At 43.4% G+C, this 20,723-nt stretch overlaps 1 protein-coding gene across 2 annotated transcripts; it reads left to right on the top strand.

Moving 5' to 3' along the window:
- The first annotated feature begins 11,579 nt into the window (after window positions 1-11,579).
- LOC137047298 (transcription factor Sox-9-A-like) lies at window positions 11,580-15,393 on the top strand. 2 transcript variants are annotated; one of them, XM_067424887.1, is made up of 3 exons: window positions 11,580-12,232; window positions 12,611-12,861; window positions 13,442-15,393. In XM_067424887.1, exons 1-3 carry the CDS (start codon window positions 11,820-11,822, stop codon window positions 14,107-14,109), a joined length of 1,332 nt encoding a protein of 443 aa, XP_067280988.1. In that variant the 5' UTR covers window positions 11,580-11,819; the 3' UTR covers window positions 14,110-15,393. The 2 variants fall into 2 exon arrangements, with proteins under 2 accessions (XP_067280988.1, XP_067280980.1); XM_067424879.1 differs by having other exon boundaries at window positions 13,439-15,393.
- The last annotated feature ends 5,330 nt before the right edge of the window (window positions 15,394-20,723 follow it).

The raw sequence follows: 20,723 nt of genomic DNA, 5'->3' as shown, positions 1-20,723 counted from the left end.
GTTTGCTCTTCTCTCGGTTGACCCGAAGGCCCAACTGGCTGAGGTGACTGAGCACCAGGTCCCTGTGTTCGCACAACTGGTCCTTCGACTGGGCTAGGATCAGCCAATCGTCGAGGTAGTTGAGAATCCGAACGCCGCGTTCTCTGAGTGGAACAATGGCTGCCTCCGCGACCTTCGTAAAGACGCGGGGCGACAGGGACAGCCCGAAGGGCAGGACCTTGTACTGATATGCTTTCCCCTCGAACGCAAAGCGTAGGAACGGTCTGTGTCGAGGGAGAATAGACACATGGAAGTACGCGTCCTTCAGGTCGATCGCTGCAAACCAATCCTGGGGACGGATGCATTGGAAAATGCGTTTCTGCGTCAACATCCTGAACGGGAGCTTGTGCAGGGCCCGATTCAGAACTCGCAGGTCCAGGATTGGCCGTAACCCACCCCCTTTCTTGGGCACAATGAAGTAGGGGCTGTAAAACCCCGTCTTCATATCGGCTGGAGGAACCGGCTCGATCGCGTCCTTCGCCAGTAGGACCTCGATCTCTGACCGCAAGACTTGAGCATCGCTGCTTCGCACGGAGGTGAAGAGGATGCCCTTGTACTTGGGTGGCCGGCGTGCGAACTGAATCGCGTAGCCGAGTCTGATAGTACGGATGAGCCAGCGAGACGGCCTGGGGAGACCTAGCCAGGCCCCCAGAGACCGTACAAGCGGGACCAACGGCACCACAGACGTGCCCGGGGTGGGGCAGCGAAGCGGAGTACTCTGGCCCGACTCGGGAGGCCCGGAGGCGGCCCGCAGTGTTGCCTGAGCACTCCTGGTTTGGACAGAGAGTGGGTGAGAAGGCCCGGGGGCGTCCTCGGAGCCCACTCTGCTGTCCACTGCCCGGAGGCAGGGAAGTGAAGCACTCAGCCCCGACCCGGAAGGCCCGTGGGCGGCCCGGAGTGTTGACTGAGTGCTCACAAGAGAGGCAGTGTGTGGGTGAGAAGGCCCGGGGGCGTCCTCGAGGCCCACACAGCTGCCCCCTGGCGACGGGAGGGTAGGAAAGGAGTGACAAGGCCCGTGGGCGTCGCACACTGCCAACCTGACCCTCTTGGGGCCCAGAGAGAGAGGAAACTGCTCTTTTTGTGAAAATGTGGGTACCGCTGGACTCCGGAGAGCCAGCGGCAGAGATGTTGTGACCAGTGAAGTCCCCCCGGTCCTCCTCCGGGGGGGTGGGAGGGATGCGGACATCATCTCCCTCAGAGCAGCTCCTCTTCTCCCTGGGCTGCCCGTCTCAGGGCCGCTTCCCCTTGCGCTTGCCGGCAGGCTTGGCGGGCCCTTGGACGGGTTGGGCGGCCCCCTTGCGTCCGGCGCCCTGCTTCGCGGGTGGAGGCTGCTGCTTGGGCTTAGCAGGGGCGGAGGCGGACGCTGGAGGACGCCCTCGGCGACGAGCAGACTGGGGGGCTGCCCCGGGCGGCTGGGTGGAGGCAGCAGCGGGCCGCCGGGGCAGGATGTTTTTGATGGCCTCCGTCTGCTTCTTGGCCACCGAGAACTGCTGGGCAAAGTCCTCGATGGCGTCGCCGAAGAGGCCGGCCTGACAGACAGGGGCGTTTAGAAACCGAACCTTGTCCGAATCCCGCATGTCTGTCAGGTTCAGCCACAGGTGGCGTTCCTGGACCACCAAGGTGGACATCGCCCGACCCAGGGAGCGGGCCGTGACTTTCGTCGCCCGGAGGGCGAGGTCCGTCGCGGCTCGCAGTTCCTGCATAACTGCCTGGTCGGAACCACCCTCGTGCAGTTCCATGAGCGCTTTGGCCTGGTGGACCTGCAGGAGCGCCATGGCGTGCAAAGCTGATGCAGCTTCTCCGCAGGCTGAGTAAGCCTTGCCCGTCAAGCCGGACGAGAACTTACACGCCCGGGAGGGGAGACGCGGGGCGTGCCTCCAGTCCGCAGCGGTCTTAGGACACAGGTGCATCGCAACCGACCGCTCGACTGGAGGGATCCCCTCGTAACCCTTAGCTGCACCACCATCGAGAGTGGTGAGGATGGAGGAGTCAGTCGATCGCTGGCGTGCGCTGTACGGCGCTACCCAGGACTTCGTGAGCTCCTGATGCACTTCCGGGAAGAAAGGCACCGGGGCGGGACGCTGAGAACCAGCGCGACCCGTCCCGAGAAACCAATCATCCAGCCGCGAAGGTTCGGGACGTGGTGGAGGGTTCCACTCAAGCCCGACACTTGCGGCGGCCCGGGCAAGCATAGCCGTAAGTTCCGGGTCAGACTCGGGCAACGCTGTCACACCCGAAGGGGGCAACGCAGCCGAGTCTTCATCCTCGGAACCCATTAGCTCATCCCCCGATGCAGCAACCGACATCTGGTCCTCCGCCGGAGCCCCAAAAGAGACGACTGGCGCTCCACGTGGGAGGTCAGCGCGCCCTTCCGGAAGCTCCACCGGTACAGTGGAGGGGGGAGGGGCCCGAGGAGCCGTGAGACCCGTCGGGTTTACCCTGACCGACACCCTCAGGTCCCCACCAAGGTCATCAGCCAAAGTAGTAGCCCTCTGCTTTGCAGCTGGAGGACCACTAGATCGGGGGATGGACGATGGTGTTCCACCTCTTCTGAGGTACTGGAGACGGGACCGCAACACTGCAATGGACATATTCCCGCAATGGGAACATGTCTCATCCACGAACGCAGCCTCAGCGTGCTGTGCGCCCAGACACGAGAGACAACGAACGTGTCCGTCAAGCGGAGACAGAAATCGACCGCATCCAGAAACACACGGCTTGAATGACATCTTGAAAAAGACGCAGGGTCAAACCGTGTTGCTCTTTTGTGAAAAGGAAGTTGCTCTTTTAGTGCTGAAGCACTCAGGGAGATGACCGCGGCTCCACGCAGTTCGATAGTGCAAGCCTGCGTGAGCTCTCAGTGATATGTATGTGTGAGCGCCCAGCGAACCAACTGTAATGTGTGTGTGTAAGGAAACGCTCAGCGAACCAACAGCTCTTTGTACACTCTATCACTGAAGTGGACGGTCTCTCGCTGACGCGCCGTATCACCCGCACTGGCAAACTCTTTCACAGGAAGGTTTTTGACTCGTAGTCAGAAGCTCTTCGTAGAAACAGCAATGAAACACTGTTCGGCTCCGAAGTAGAAAGCGCTGATCTATCATTCCACTTCCTATTTATACCCGCGCTGCGGGGCGGAGCGTGGAATGCGTGATCGCATGCCAAATTTCATTGGCTCGTTGTTAGATGCTCGAAGTAGGATTGGTCTCTAAAGTAAGATCCCATTCGTCGGTTCAGTTCTGACGTACGTCGAACGTGACCGACTGAAAGGGAACCTTAAATTCTTATGTCATTTTACTTATCTAGTAATTGCATCTTGATTTAATCATTTTTTGATATTTGGACTGGAAACTAAACAAGAAAACAAGTAAGAAAAGCCTTTTTTTGCAGTGATATTACTAATATATTCATTTCAATGCATTAATATATTCATATCTGTCAAAATTGACATTAACAAAGAAAAATAAATGTAGTATAGTAGATATTTGTAAGGTGCGGCATGATTCTGGCCCAATCTTTTTTGTTTATTGAAGAAATGAGAGAATTAGAACAACTATGAGTTTAAAAAGCCAGACTTTTCTGCACATATGTGACCCTGGAGCTCAACACCAGTCCTGCGTCTCTCGGGTATATCTGAGGCAATAGCCAACAATACACTGTGTGGGTCAAAATTATACATTTCTCTGTTATGCCAAATATCATTAGGATATTAAGATCATGTTCTATGAAAAGATTTTGTTAATTTCCTACCGTAAATATATCAGAAATGTGTTATTGGTAGTAATATGCATTGCTAAGGACTTCATTTGGACGACTTTAAAGGAGGTTTTCTCAATATTTAGATTGCACCCTCAGATTCCAGATTTTATAATATTGTCCTATCCTAACAAACCACATATCAGTGTAAAGATTATTTATTCATCTTTAATTGCCCCTTATGACTGGTTTTGTGGTCCAGGGTCACATTTGTGGTCTTTGATGATGTTCCCCCTCTACAGGTGCGATCCATCTGACGGCACGGCGCTTTATCTGGAACTACCGGTCCCTCAAGCATATCCTCATTCAGTGAGTCCACAAGGTGTTTCACTTAACTCGAAACCAGAAGCCGATAAGAGCGAGATAATGGCCGCATCTTCAAACAGAGACGTAAGCCAACAAAGATACTGGGCAAGGGCAATTAGGGATTGTAAAAGCGAAGGCTGAAATTATGACTTTAAAACTAGCTGTTTGATGGAAAATATTCATAGTCAAGATTTTTACAGGGAAAAATCCTTGATTTATGATATGTTTAAATGATTAAACAATGAGGACAGGACACAAAATTTCTCTGGCATTATTAGTTTTGTTTTCTAAGCCAAACTACTATTCTGCTAACTGAGGGTTGAAGATTTGAAAGGATGGAAATGTCAGTGAACACAAAATGAAATGCAATGCTTCTGCTCTATCTGAATAGCGGTTAGATACCATCTTGATGTTTATTATTGACTATACCAAAAAGTGAATATGTGAAGTAATTACTTGAGTAGTTTTTCAGTAAACAACTTATTTACACTCTTGCCTGAGTTGTATTATTTCTCAGTACCTCTACTTGAGCTCAACGTATCTTGGAAGAGTGCGCCATTTTGCCAAATTTGCTGGGGGATGTCAGGGAAGTGTGAAAAAACATTGTGGGATCATTTGAGTCGTGCCTTCTGAAGGTGTCAGGCCCATGATAAGTCTTGTTCAAACGTTAGCTCCTCCAAAATGTTATGTGTCAACACTCAACCCGTGTCGCTGCGCTCTGATCTGGCCGAGCAAACACTCGTCCGTATGGAGTGGCTTTCTGACAGTGTGCCGACACCCTGGGCTGGACCGGGTGGGGAAAGGAGGAGAGCGATCCCTGTCCGGTTGTCCAGGTGTATCCATCCTGGCAGGCTTGTGGAAGCTGGCACTTCTGAGGGGAAAGTAGCGGACAGGTGCAAAGTCATTTCTCACAAGTCTAGGCCACAGACTCCATCATCTTTCCATTCCTCCCTTCATGTTTCCTCGTGTTTTTTTCTGTTTCTCCTAGAGAAAAGTTCTGCCAGTCCATGCAGCGGGGAGTTCCTCAAATTCTTCACTGAGCCTCTAGATAGAAGCCAAATACGCTTCTTCTTGCACTAAACACAACAATCCCTCAAAGGTGCTCTTCAATCAGTGCTGTCTCCTAATGCAACACCGATGGATCCATCCGAGTCTAGAAGCCTAATCCGACAGAGAGGCTTCTGGAGACAGGAGCTAGTTCTGTTTCCATTAGTTCATGAATCAGAATCATTTGAAAGAGTTCAAGACTCGACTCTTGGGGAGGGGGGGGGGGGGGGGGGAGGGGGGGGGGAGGGGGGTCCAGAAAGCAAGTTATGTGACATACCTGGGTAAATTTACTCAGAGTAAACATCTGATAACATCGAGTTTCAGTTCCAAAAAGAGAGGTAACTTTTAGGTTATGTTAGTGGAAGTGTTGTATGGTTGTTCGGGTGCATATTCAACCAAAAAAAAAAATCAACAAAGTGCATGGAAGGAAAAACCCAGAATATATTTTTCAACAAATACCCAACAACACTTGTGAATAGGAGAGGTCATGGTATACTATTTATTTCACCACCAATGTGTTTCAGCACACAGGCCTTTAGGCCTCATGGCTAAAAGATTGCAGGTGCACAAAGACATCAAAATTTAAATGTTACAAAAACCAATAAGAAAGTCAGAGGATATGGCATCCATCAATCATGTAACATAACAGGGTGTGTAAGTAACCATATGGCAAATTACTTTCCACTCATGTTCAAGGGTTAGTTTGCTTCAGAGGTGTTCAGTGCATGAATTAAAAATGCGTCAATTTCGCAAAACAGCACATTATCGCAAAAAAGTGTTTACACTCGCATGAGGTGGTTTTCAGGCCATTTGCAAAAGGCGTATGTAAAAGTCTGTCATTCTTTACAGATGGCGCGGTATGTTTGGAAAGAAGACGAGAGTTCTTTAATAAACTGATATATACACAATATAATTACAGGAATACTGGATTGTATACAATAAAGAAATGCCAAAAATGATAGACCTCGAAGCATATATAAGGGAGAAACACACAGGAACACCCCATAGTAAAGGGCTTTCCTTGTCATTAATGCTTGAATAATACGTCTACATCTTTCCATTAAACATAATGGCTAGTGTGGTGGATGGGATTTTCATAAACCAACCAACATATGTTGCATAACTTTTGGAATAACTTTGCGAGAGGAAAAAGATACGTTTTAGTCGCATAACATCAGTTAACGGAAACGCCATCATTTTGCAATTGCTTTATATCGATGTTTAGAAAATATTGCAAAAGTGTTTCACAAATCTGTAATGGAGACGCGACTAGTGAGCATTACAGATTACACATTATATTGAATTATACACTTATGTAACACAGGGTCGTGCGGTCCATATAAGCTGTGAATGCTCTGCATAGCCAAGCCGTTTGTGGACTCACTTATTAACATTACCCTATAAGACTTAAATTCTCTTTTTTGAGGTGTACATTAATAGCCTGGCTCCTCCCTCCTACGTACTTCCGCACACTTTTCATTTTCCTTCAGTACTACGTCTGGGACTGAGGTGTTTTCTTAGGTTTCCTCCGAATTTTTACCGGTCCAATCAGCGAACAGAGGGAGTATCTGAGAACGATGACGTTGATGTCGTGCGCTAGTTTGAGTTGTAGTTCAGTAATGGCGGCGGAGAAAGATGCGAACCATTCATTCCATTGTGGCACCGCTGCCGCATATCCAGAAGTTAAAGCCGGAGCAAGAACAATCTTTGCTGGGGTTTGTTGGTGGCCATGATGTTGTGGCCATGATGTTGTGTGGGGAATTCGGAAAAAGTTTGATTTTCCAACTCGCTCCATTAGTGGTGAAGGAGTTGCTGAAGCTATTCGGACGGTAACGGTAACTCGTGGGGTAGGAAGGTATTGCCATCATTTAAGTTACAGGGACTGGTCAGATATTTTATTGCTGTCCGTCTCTTACCTAGCTTACTAAGCCGAGTTACCTGGCCTACTGCTTTTGACAAACACAGAGGTCGTGTGGTGATGTAATTGCTGTCCGAATCCACATCTCTGAGTTTTCAAGAATATATCACTTCAAAATTCACTGTTTATGTTCATTTTTGACCACTGCAGAGCACCGTACGGTTGCGCTTTGCTGTTTTTTGGATGCATTTCTTAACTTGTATTTCTTTAAAATGCTGGCAAGTATTTACAAGAGCAATATATTTAATCACCACTCAAACAAATTAAAATAAAAGCATGTAAACATTTGAATTGGTCTGTTATTTATAGCAGCATTTATTATAATACGAAGCATATGACATTTTATTTACAGCTTACAATCATATTACGGACCATGTGAGCAGTGCGTTCCCGATCACAAAACTCTCCTCCACCGTGACGTGAATAAATCACAATCCGAATGCACGAGTTTTAGGTTGTTATCCTATGGTTTTATCACTGAGGTGGCCTGCACAAGTGCACATTTATGTTTTCGGATTTGTGTGAAACAGGCGAAGAGAGGGAGCATTTACTACTTTTTAATAATGCGGGTCATGAAGCGGGTCAGGTACAATATTTTTTTTCTTTGCGGTCCGAGTTGCGGGCGGGTTAATTGAAAACGTCGGTCGGGTTCGGGTTGTTTATATATTGACCCGCGCATCACTGGTGTTTAGTTGGGAAACCCAGTTTGCGCACCGGAGAGAGTTGTTGGCGATTGTTCCTCTTGTACAGTCATGCAGTGTGAACTCCTATTTCGCCGATCCATCGGTCAGTGTGAACACAGCAGTGACTGAATGATAGCCCAGATAGTCATGCAGTGTGAAAAGAGCAGTGACCCGACAAGTTTGAAAATAATGCAGTCTGAACTAGGCTTTAAAGGTAAGATTAAAAAAAGATTGCAAAACCACCCACTAGGTGGCGATATGCTATACGACTGTAAACCGAGCTATTTCTTAGTGTCCATTTTGGATTCACCGCACGGTTGAGAATGTCTAGTGCATCACTGTATACTCCGGGTTCCTTACCCCAGACCGCGCGGTTCAGGAACCTGAATAGATTTGGGTTAGTCAACTAAGAGTTCAGGTAATGTGACGGTAAGTTAACTTTGCCTTCTGGAATACCAGCCCTGGAAGAATATGATTCTGGAACAACTGACGTCTTCTTTTGCCTCTTTCTGATAGACTGAATGATCCTATCACAACCACTCTGGAGTAACCGTAAACTGACCCGAGAGCCATCGGTCGCAGCAGTCTTCGGCCTCATTGAGATGGGAACCACACTGCAAAAAATGCTTTTCTTTCTTAGTATTTTTGTCTTGTTTCTAGTCCAAACATCTAAAAATTCTGAAAACAAGAAGCATTTACTAGACAAGCAAAAGTTATTGTCTTGATTTGAGAAAAAGTAACTTAAAAGTAAGGACATTTTTGCCTAAAATAAGCAAAATGATCTGCTAATGGGGTAAGAAAAATAATCTTAATTCAAACAGAAAACAAGATTATTTTTCTCACCCCATTGGCAGATTATTTATCTTATTTTAAGCAGAAACTCTCTTCATTTTGAGTTATTTTTTCCCTTGGGATTTTTGCACAAGAGAAAAATGATTTTTGCTTGTCTAGTAAATGTAAGAATGTTTTTATTAAGTAAGAAAAGCATTTTTTGCAGTGTATATTTCTGACACGAATGCCGAGAGCAATGATGCTGGGATGCTAGATTTAGGAAGAACTACCCATTATTTGGACTAATTGGTTGGTAAATGAATTCTGTCTAGTACTATACAGGTCTTCTATACTAATCATTATACCCTGGAGACCTACAAATCACAGCACTAAATGGATGATCCGGAAAATATCGCCTCAGATGAATGCTGTCCCGTGAGGAGAAGCCACAGCAGTTTTATAACAGCGGAGTATTAATATGACCATTTGAGTGTCTTACTGTTTGGAAACATCACTTAGGGTTGTCCGCAAACAGCGCATCATAAAAGTACATGAAGGAACAACACAAGCGTGACACACAAGCATGAACACTATACTTCACAAACACACACACACAACTCAGCTGAGAGCCGCAGATTCTGCAAGCGCGAACAGGAGTGGGGGACATGATTTAGCAGTTGACTTTCACTGTTTGTCTCCCAGTTTTTAACACTGGGGCTCGAAATAAAGCTGAGAAGTTTCCCAGCGTTACAGGGCATGAGGAGCGGCGCTTCACGCTCAGGCCAGAATAAGGAGGGACCCGCTGTATCAGTTCCACCGGCTGATACCGCACAACACACACACACGCCTCTGCAACCTGTGTGTGCAAAACACCAGCACACACGTCTGCAGACACTGAGGAAAGACACACGGATAGATGCCAAACTTTTCAACGGTAGTGTAGACGATTTGTCCATTTTATAAAAGGCAAAAGCCCGTTCCTCATCACGTAATTGTGGTAATTTGGCGATACAGAGAGAGGGCAGACACACATCTGTGATCTATTAAACGTGATATTTCAGGTAGCTCACGAGAAACACATGTGTAGCTCACGTTCTGCCCAAAATTACATTTCCACAACATTACTTGCACAAATAAACACGCAGAGACAGAGAGTAACTGAGCTATTTCTATTTTACCCCGCTGCCCCAGATTTATTATATTGCTGTTGCTGCGGTACTGTTGTTTCTGAACGTATAGTTTTCAGACATGTGCTCATGCAAGATCTTTCTGTGCTGAATGTTTGACAGCTAATAAAATATATATTTGTGATGCTAATAGCTGATGTGTTTTTAAAAATGCCATTGAAACAAAAGGCTGAAATATGCATAAGCAATGAGAAACACAAAATCAATGACGGTAACAAGCAAACAGAAATATAAAAATGCAAGAAAACATGCAATACATAAACTTTACAGCAACTATAAATAAAACATTTTTGATCTTTTTCAGTCCATGAAACTAAGAGATGTCAAAGATTGTGTCAATCCAAAGCCACCAAACACTGCACATGAACATCCAGAACACATTACACTGCAAAAGGGCATTTCTTATGTAGTATTTTTGTCTTATTTGAAGTCAAAATATCTATAAATTCTTACATTAAGAAGCATTTACTAGACAAGTAAAAGTTTTTGTCTAGTTTTGGAGGACAATTACTCAAAATTATGTGAGCCTTTGCTTAAAATAAGCAAGATAACCTGCCAGTGGGGAAAGCTAAATAATCTTCATTTAAACAGAACACAAGATTTGTAAGATTATTTTAAGCAAGAGCTATTTTCCCCAAAACAAGACAAAAACCTTTGCTTATGTAGTAGATGGTTCTTAGTGTAAGAATTTTTAGATATTTGGTCATAAAACAGGACGAAAATACTAAGTAGGATAAGCATTTTTTTTCTTTTTTGCAGTGCAAAGTTAATAACAAATGATATTTAACAACGAAAATGAATCAATCATAAACTTACTTTAGCTGGACAATAACTTTCCAAAAAACAATCCAGCTTGAAGAATACTAATGGATTCAGGTCAACGTAAAGTTAGCATGGTGTGGATTAGAGTCCCCCTGATTAAAATAAAATAATAATTGTTTAGCATTGAAAGAATTTTTATGAAATGTTTATTTAAGTGATTTTTTAGTCAGTGTAGACATACCTATTAAAAAAAAGCCATTGAACATTTGCATCATTAAGAAAACGTGCCAACATGCCCAAAACAAATCTGTTTTGGTTTTTGTAGATGCAAAGCCTGTTATATTTCTGGAGAGGAGCTCCCATCATTAGCCTTCTGTGCTGTGTTGAGGTTTCAAGACATTTTTTTCAGCGAAGTGCACCGTTTGATTTGAAGTAGAAGGAGTAAAGCGTTTGTTTGTGGGATTTACCGAGTGAACGATGGTTTGAGTCTCTGAACTCATGTCGCCCCCTATCGGTCACACAGCGAACTGACCTCATTCATACAACACTAACACACACACACACACACACACACACGAGAGACACGAGCAGAATACACACACTGAACTACACTTTATAACTTCAGCATTTAGATGTATCAAATGGAGAAATGCAGAAAACTGACCTGATAGCAAACAGAGTGATTTTGCATACACTTTCGACATATAATAGAAGAAACGAAAGTATCACATTAATAAGCTGTAAAGTTACCTGTATAGATACTGTATAGTGCAGTTTGCTATTTGTACAAAAGTATTTTCTTTGGTGTAATCAAGTGTTGTTAATTTTGAATAAAAACTCTTACCACATGTTTATGAATCTGTGTAGTGTAAATACTCGAGAAACATCATGTTGATGTTTATATTTCTTTTCTTTTTTTGCACTTCGTTTGGGTGTGTGTGTGTGTGTGTGTGTGTGAGAGAGAGAGAGAGAGAGAGAGAGAGAGAGAGAGAGAGAGAGAGAGAGAGAGAGAGAGAGAGAGAGAGAGAGAGAGAGAGAGAGAGAGAGAGAGAGAGAGAGAGAGAGATCGGCTCCGCCTCTATTCACCCACATATAAGTGATCCGCTTTGGTGAGAGAGGTAGCAGAACCTCCCCATATCTCCACACAAACACTCTCAGACAGGATTTGTCCTCATCTCAGTGATATATGTCGAGCTGCATGTGTTTGTTTACCCGCGAGTTTCAGATCTGAGGACCTTTGGACACTTGGAGCTCGTTTAATTTGCGCAGGGGCGCGCGCTTTCACCGCACTCATCTCAACTCCTGCAGGAGGATTTTACCGCGGCACGACAGTTTTCTTCACTCTTCTGCATGAATCTCTTCGACTCCTACCTGAAAATGAGCGACGAGCAGGACAAGAGTCTCTCCGACGCGCCCAGCCCGAGCATGTCCGAGGATTCCGCCGGGTCTCCGTGTCCGTCCGGGTCCGGCTCGGACAGCGAGAGCACCCGAGCGGAGCAGCACCTGAGAGAGTTTAAGAAGGACGAGGAGGACAAGTTCCCCGTGTGCATCAGAGACGCGGTGTCGCAGGTGCTGAAGGGCTACGACTGGACCCTGGTGCCCATGCCCGTGCGAGTGAACGGCTCCAGCAAGAACAAGCCGCACGTCAAGAGACCGATGAACGCGTTCATGGTTTGGGCTCAAGCCGCTCGCAGGAAACTGGCGGATCAGTACCCGCACCTACACAACGCCGAGCTCAGCAAAACCCTCGGGAAACTCTGGAGGTGAGAGCATAACTTCACTTTAATTTCATGTATGTGATTCTAGAAAAACTCCAGAAGTCAGGGGAATGTTGATTTATGTGTAAACTCTGGAAGACTTTTCATGTGTGTTCGTGGTAGATTGCATTATTTCCATTAACTAAATAATGCTAGTAAACCTGATAAACTTGTGAAAAAATGAATTTAAAGTTAATGTAGGTAAATATTCTAAATAGGTGCATATTAGTGTGGGAAAAAAGTTATAGTTTGTGCAGAAGGAAAAAATCCAAAAGTTGTTCTTGATATTAGATGTCCTATTTTTCAAGTTTTAGGTTTATTTTATAAAAACTAAATATGATTTTGTAAACTAAAGAAGCAATTTGTTCTTGTGAATATCTGTAGACTACTGAATGAGGGAGAGAAGCGTCCATTTGTGGAGGAGGCCGAGCGCCTGCGGGTCCAGCACAAGAAGGACCACCCCGACTACAAGTACCAGCCCAGGAGAAGAAAATCCGTGAAGAACGGCCAGAGCGAAGCGGAGGACGGCGAGCAGACGCACATCTCTCCCAACGCCATATTCAAAGCCCTGCAGCAGGCCGACTCTCCCGCGTCCAGCGTGGGCGAAGCACACTCCCCCGGCGGAGACCACTCAGGTACTTCATGAGCACCTTATGTAACGCCTGCAGGAGGCTCGTAAATCTTATCTGGCCTTATTAACGTCGCTCGTATCTTTATCAGCTTTCTGGTTGCATAATTTGTGTCAGGTAGTAGTAAAGTAAACTTTATTTATATAGCGCTTTTACAATGACGATAGTTTCAAAGCAGCTTCACAGTGTCAAACAGGATAATATTGCAACAAAATTAGATTTGGCTGTACAGTCGTTCTGGAGAAAACAGTAATGTTATCAGCTTATTTTAATTTATCATACAGCGACAATGTTGGCAGATCTGTATTATAGTTTATATAATTAAATAAGACCTAATAAATCATTTTTATTTGTATATTTAGTTGAAAACTTTAGTTGCAATTTTAGTGTCCCCAACTGAGGAAGCCAAGCCAAAGGCGACCAAAGGAACCAAAACTCCATCAGGGCATGATGGAGAAAAATAAACCTTGGGAGAAACCAGACTCAGTTGGGGTGCCAGTTCTCCTCTGGCCTATTATCAAACAGTGTATGAGTATTATCCTGGCAGTACATTTATAGTTTTTTCTGTCTCTGTTTTGAAAAGCAGGTCAGTCCCAAGGTCCCCCAACGCCTCCCACGACCCCCAAAACAGACCTGCCGTCCAGCAAAGCGGACTTGAAGCGTGAAGGCCGTCCGCTGCAGGAGGGCATCGACTTCGGCGCCGTGGACATCGGCGAGCTGAGCAGCGACGTGATCTCCAACATGGAGCCTTTCGACGTCAACGAGTTCGACCAGTACCTGCCCCCTCACGGGCACCCGGGGGTCGCGGTGTCCAACGGCGCCCAGGCATACTCCTCCGGCTACGGGCTCGGCGCTCAGGCCGGATGGATGTCCAAACAGCAGCAGCATTCGCTGAGCGCGATGGCGAACGAGCAAAGCCAAGGCCAGCAGAGAACGCAGATCAAGACTGAGCAGCTGAGTCCCAGCCACTACAGCGAGGGTTCCCCGCAGCACGTCACCTACGGCTCCTTCAACCTGCAGCACTACAGCCCCTCTTACCCGTCGATCGCACGCACGCAGTACGAGTACGCCGAGCACCAGAGTCCGGCCAGCTCCTACTACAGCCAGTACCCCGCCTTCAGCTACATGAGCCCCAGCCAGAGGCCCATGTACACCCCCATCGCCGACACGACGGGCGTCCCATCCGTGCCTCAGGCACACAGCCCGCAGCACTGGGAGCAGCAGCCGGTTTACACCCAGCTGTCCCGGCCCTGAGAGACTTGAGGCTACTACATACTCCGCAAGAACTGAAACTAAAAAGTTCTCGCTCCCGGGGCTGCGAGAACAAAACAACGTCCTTTTGTTCTCGCGGCCCTGGTTTTGGGAGTTCTCGAAAGCATCATCTGAACAGACTTTTCTTGCGGGTGTCCGAGAACTATTGTGAGATTGGTCAAGTGGGCGTGGTTAATGTGGAGAAAGTTCGGCACCTGCTTTACGCGTGAAGTATGGAACGTACTGGCCAGAACGAACTTTGCTCTTCTGTTTTTGTTCTTGGCACCTCGAGAAAACGAACACATTTCTTTGTTCTTGCAGAGTATGTCCCAAGCTTTAAGCGGCGGTCCAGAGACGCTCTTTGAGTAGTGAAAACGGACGGAATGGCTCCCAACTGTGCCTTTTTACATTGCTTGGAGTTGTGATTATATTTTTCTAGATATAATGAAACAAAAGAGAAATCCTCTGTGAGGACAGATCAAGATGATTATTTTAGTATGTACTGTGTATGTGTTTTATCTGTTTTTCTCGGTTTTGTTGGATTGGGGGATTTATACGCAGCTGTCCGACGTTGATATTTTTGTAAAGATGTTTTCCTCTGTGTATATTTGCGAGGGGTTCTCAAAACCTGGGCAGAGTACGTGCAAGATGTACCCGCTTTTCTAGAGTCCGTGCCTGAGCCCATCACAGTTGCCATATTTGAGCTCTTGTTTCCGTGAAAACTGCCTTCATCCATCTGTGCCTATAGAGATCGCCTCCGTCACGCTGCTGGAGGAGAAACAGGAAGTGCCCTTTGACCTGAGGCTCCTCCGTAGCTCACCATTGGTCAGATTGGCATTCCTTCGGATGCCAATGAGTCTTAACCTCTTTTAATTTATTCATTAGTGTTCATTTTGACTTGAAAGTAATACTATTTGCATTTTATCTTTGGCTTTGTACGACTAATTTGTGATATGTTTTTCCAGAGATGATTGCGATTTAGTTGTAGAGCAAACTTTAACCATCTCGTTTATTTATCATTTGTTAATGTTTCTGTCTAGTGGAGAACTGATTATAATTGTGAGACTTGATCAAACCTGTCATAGAAACAACTGGAACTCTTTTTTTTTCTTTTTTTTTTTACTGGATCTTCTGCAGGCTGTTGGATACATCTCTATGAAAACGCCAGCATTTATTTTTTCCCTTTCTTTATTTCATTTTAAAAAACTGTAAAACATGCCACCGTCTTAAAAGAAGCTTATCTTTTGTATCATATTGTTTGCAATAAAAAGAAAGATATTGAACATATCCTTTGTTTTAAAATGTGTCTTTTTCAAACTGTTCAAACTTTTTTTGGGATGTTCATGACTCACTAACACACAGTCTTCTACTCATCTGACATTAAATGTCCTGAACATTTAATCACTCCCATCTCACCCAAGATGTCTTTCTTTTCTCAGTGGAAAACAAATTACGTTTGAGGGAACCATTCCAGGATTTTTCTCCACATGATGGACTTCAATGGGAACCAACGGTTGAAGGTCCAAATCACTGCAGCTTCAGAGGAAGAGCTCCAGAGGCTCTACACGATCCCAGATGAAGAATAGGGTCTGATCTAGAGAAAACATTGGCCATTGTCAATTTTATTTTAAACATTTATATACTTTTTAACCATAAATGTGCAACTTCTGTGTTGTTCTTCTTCACGGCGTATGACGCCATCACGTCAGATAAAGTCCATCTCATGTTCTCCTCCAACTTTAAAATCGTCCGTCATTGTTTTACCTTTATTTTTGTAAATGCTGTTTGGTTTAGTCTTTGCACGTTCGTTTTAACACTGGGTCGGTGCTTCCACCAACGTCATGTGACCTTTCCAACAGGATGGCGACATTCAACAACACAGAAGTCGAGCATTTGGGGTTATAGATTATGTAAATGTTAATTTTTTGTGTGAAAATGTCCGATGGTTTGTCTAGATCAGACTCTATTCCTCTGGGATCGCTAAGATCCTCTGAAGCTCTTCCTCTGAAACTGCAGTTATTTGGACCTTCAACCGTTGGTTCCCATTGAAGTCCATCATGTGGAGAAAAATCCTGGAATGTTTTCCTCAAAAAACGTCATTTCTTTTCGACTCAAGAAAGATTGACATCTCTGATGAGATGGGGGTGAGTAAATGATTAGGACATTTTCATATTTCATAAATAATACAGTTCACACACAATGAATTTGACTATTGTTAAAATCAAAAGTGACTGAGTTTGATGGTGTAGAATGGAGGATGTGAAGTAAAAGAGAGAAGCATATGATCTTGTGCTGAAGACGCCTGATAAAGCGATCAGCGCTCACTGCCCATCGCTCATCCTGCTAAATGTGGAGGAAAGCAGGAGCTCGAGCGTTTGGCTGCAGAAACAGTTGAATTCATCAGTCATTAGGAGACAGTGAAGCTGTGTCATACCTAATTAAACAAGCAATAAACTGGAGAGAATGCATCTAGAAACCGCAGAACACATTCGACAATATGTCTGATGACAGAAGTGGTGAAGGAAATGTATGCATGATATACACAAGCGACATGAAGGTGCTTTTAAACGTGCTGCCGCAGTGTGAGTGTGTTCTTGGATTTGTTTTTCTCGATGCTGACACACTACAACACTATTTGAAAATGTCAAAAATATTAAAAATGCATTATTAGTAGTAATATGCATGGCTAAGGACTTAATCTGGACAACTTTAAAGAAGATTTTCTCAATATTTAGATTTGTTTTGCACCCTCAGATTCCAGATTTCCAAATATTGTCCTATCCTATCAAATCACACAATCAACCAATCAATCAACTTTATTTATATAGCGCTTTTACAATGACGATTGTTTCAAAGCAGCTTTACAGTGTTAAACAGGACAATCAATCAATGGAAAGATTATTTATTCAGCTTTCAGATGATCTATACATCTGAGTTAAAAAAAACCATTTGACACTTATGACTGGTTTTGTGGTTCAGGGACACATTTTACTCGATCTGCACTCTTTCATTTTCGTAATAGACACTGAGCTATCACATTATTCTTGAATCCCAATAAGGTTTTTGTTACAGTGATATGAATGGATCTCACTAGTGTTTCCTGGGAAGTAGTCTGTGTATTTGAAGATTTGTGTGTCATGTGAGGCCAAAGTTCGACTTTGACAGAAGTGAATACGTTTTTGACTAAAATACGTGATTTTGAAGTGGATGTTTGAGGTTTGTACAAATTCGTGTGTAGTTACAAGATTGTGTTTATAGATTAAATGGTGAATTGTTTTGTGAATTGTGTTAGCAAATCGAGAAAACTTGTAATAGTGAGACATATCTAACTGTACACTTGGCGAAACAATCCAAGGACGTGGAAAAGTGTAGGAAGCAAAAATGGTGTGATTTGCAATGGACGCGTATGAAATGATACAAGCTGTTGCTTTAGAGCTCAGCTAAAGGGTGACTGTAGCAATGACTGTAATCCAATGCCCAATGAGTTGACGTCATTCGCTTTTTCAATGACGTACGACTCGGGAATATCCGATCTGACGGCTTATGGCAGTCACAAATTCACCTATCTGATTTATATCAGCTATATTTCCATTTATGAATCCATGTGATTTTATCCTGCTGACATGTTCAGATCTGTGGCACATGGGAGGAAAAACTCTGGTCACTTGAACCATGTGGTCAATGCGGCCTACGATATTCTAGTCTCTAAATGTATTTCCACCGTCAGTGTACGTTCATCAGTTCAGTTTAGGATTGACAACATAAATGAAAGCTCCAATGTATTTGTGCATAATATTTTTATACTAAGCGTTTTATTTCATGGCAAAATAGATTCAACAAATGCATCTAGAGTAGCAATTAAAAATGTGTCTATTTACTTCACCATTGTTTGTGGAAAATGTTTTACTCACTGTTTTAACCTTGACTTAAATTAACATCAGAGTGTTTAACCGATTCAGTTTAAACCGTTACATCACAAATGCAATAAACATTTAGGAAGTGCATTGACTGCAGTGGCAGCGATCCGTTGATCCCATCAGACAGACGGCATTCACGCATGAATCCTTCGCGCAGAGGACAGGAAACGAGTGTTTCCCAGAGGACACATCATTATTCCACACAGACACCGGCCCTATGGGTGGTCCCTGAGACTGAGCACACTCCGCTGATCAACCACTGCAGAAATCATCGCAACACTCAAGATGTAATATTCAGATTGTGAGTAATTATTGAAGACAAACTTTGGAATTAAAGCATTCGGCATGTAGTCGTCACATTCGGCAGGATATGGAAGTGGCAGTCGTCAAACAATGCAGCAATGCAGGGGCTTGATTGTGTCCGTGGGCATTTGGTTGGATGGTGGTGGTTTGCTATTGGTGGATCTCATGTGAGTGACAGGTTGCCCCGCCCTCGTCATCAGAGATGAGCTGAAGAGAGAGAAGTTCAAGATTAGGAGGAACATGAGTTTAACACAATAAGGATGTGCAATCATTCATAATAAAAACTTCAGTGTTCCACAATTGTCTATTTTGATTGTCAATTCATGTGCAAATTGCACTGTATTCAAAACTGCAAAAAATGCTCTTCTTGCTCAGTATTTTTGTGTTGTTTCTAGTCCAAACATCTACAAATTCTTAAAACAAGAAGCATTTACTAGACAAACAAAGTTATTGTCTTGTTTTGGGGAAAAATAACTTAAAATTAAGAGAGTTTTTGCTTAAAATGAGCAAAGTAATCTGCCAATGGGGTGAGATAAATAATCTTAATTCAAACTGAAAACAAGATTATTTTTCTCACCCCATTGGCAGATTATTTATCTTATTTTAAGAAAAAAACTCTCTTAATTTTTAGTTATTTTTCCCAAAACAAGACAATAATTTGTACGTGTCTAGTAAATGTTTCTTAATTTAAGAATTTGTAGATATTTTGACTAGAAACAAGACAAGAATCAAAGTTGATGGTATCATCTCTTCAACATACGGTTGAGTTACAGAAGAAATACAGCAATGTTTAAAATCCCAATCAAAAGATGGTAAAAGTAGAGGCAACAGTTAAAGTAAACTAACTCTGCTAGTCACTAAGACAATTTATTTAGTATTTTTATTTAGTATTTAAAGGGATAGTTCACCCAAAGATGAAAATTAGCCCATGATTTACTCCTCCTCAAGTCATCCTAGGTGAGTATGGCATTGTTCTTTCAGACAAATAAAAATTGAGTTATATTTAAAAACTCCTGGCTAATCCAAGCTTTATAATAGCAGTGAGGGTAGCTCTGTTTTTTAAGTCCATAAAAAGGCATCTGTCCGTCAAATAACTGCTCCACACGGCTCCAGGAGTTTCATGAAGGCCTTCTGAAGTTGAGTTTGTGTAAGAAAAATATCCATATTTAAAACTTTATAAAGTTTCAGCCGATCGTCTTCCGTGTAAAAAGTGTTTAAAAAGTGCCTCTTGGAGTTCAAGATGCTTACGCGAAGTCTGACGAGCGTAACTGGTAGCGTAAGCATTTTGAACTCCAAGAGGCACTTTTTAAACACTTTTTACACGGAAGGCAAACACTTCTGGTGAGTGAGGTCAATGCACACGATATGGCGAGAGATCACTTCCGCCGCTTATATCCTAATGAGATACGCCGTATCGTGTACATTTGACCTCACTCACCGGGAGTGATCGCGCGCTGGCGGCTGTCGGACATAGATCGCATTCGAGGTAAAAATAATATAAATACTGTTCGACATGTTTGGCTCGGTACATCTTGGATCACTTGGGGTAAGCAGATAAACATAACATTTATTGGGTGACCTATCCCTTTAAAACTATCTCAAACTTTCTGGCTAGGCTTTTTCAAGCCAACTTAACCTTTGTCTACAAAAGGTTAGTTCACTTTGAGGTGATATTTGTAACTCCTATAGGCAGACTCTTCTAGTCACTGAAGATCCAATCTTTTATTGCTATACCAACATAGCTGGCATTTTTCTGTGAGCTCATGACAATAAAAGTTTCAATACTGCTTCTACTAGAATGGGGAAAGACTGAAGTTATGAGTTATTTATGAGTTATTTACTTTGAGATTTGAAGTTAAATATTTCATTAATTTAACACTCACATGTACATAGTTCTCTGACATTGGTACGTGATATGCAAGTAAACATAATATATTGAATCTTAATATATTGAAGTGATTAATTTTATTTAGATCAAATAAATAAATAAATGTGTAATTATTCTGTGATATATTGAGGATCTAACTGGATATTATTATTACTATTAGTAGTAGTAATAGTGGTATTTTAATACCAATTACAAAAAAAGAGAAAATATTACTGTTGTAAATTACAATTATACAGTAAAATAAAAACGTTTATTTTTTTAAATTTTAAATCTCTTTTAATATAATTATTTAAAAGAAATGCAATACTGTTATATAACTTATATGTATGCCTTAAATTATCCACAATGAAGATTTCTGAGACACTGAACACACTGCTTGTGTAAAGTCATTATTTTATTAGTTTTTGTGCACAAAAAAGTATTATTGATGCTTCATAACATTAAGGTTGTGTTCTGAAGATGAACAAAGGTCTTATGCCTGGTTCAGACTACACGATATTAGCCGAATT

This window comes from Pseudorasbora parva, chromosome 2 (assembly GCF_024679245.1).
Source record: "Pseudorasbora parva isolate DD20220531a chromosome 2, ASM2467924v1, whole genome shotgun sequence".
NCBI classification, from domain to species: domain Eukaryota; kingdom Metazoa; phylum Chordata; class Actinopteri; order Cypriniformes; family Gobionidae; genus Pseudorasbora; species Pseudorasbora parva.
This window is presented reverse-complemented; position numbering and strand designations above follow the sequence as displayed.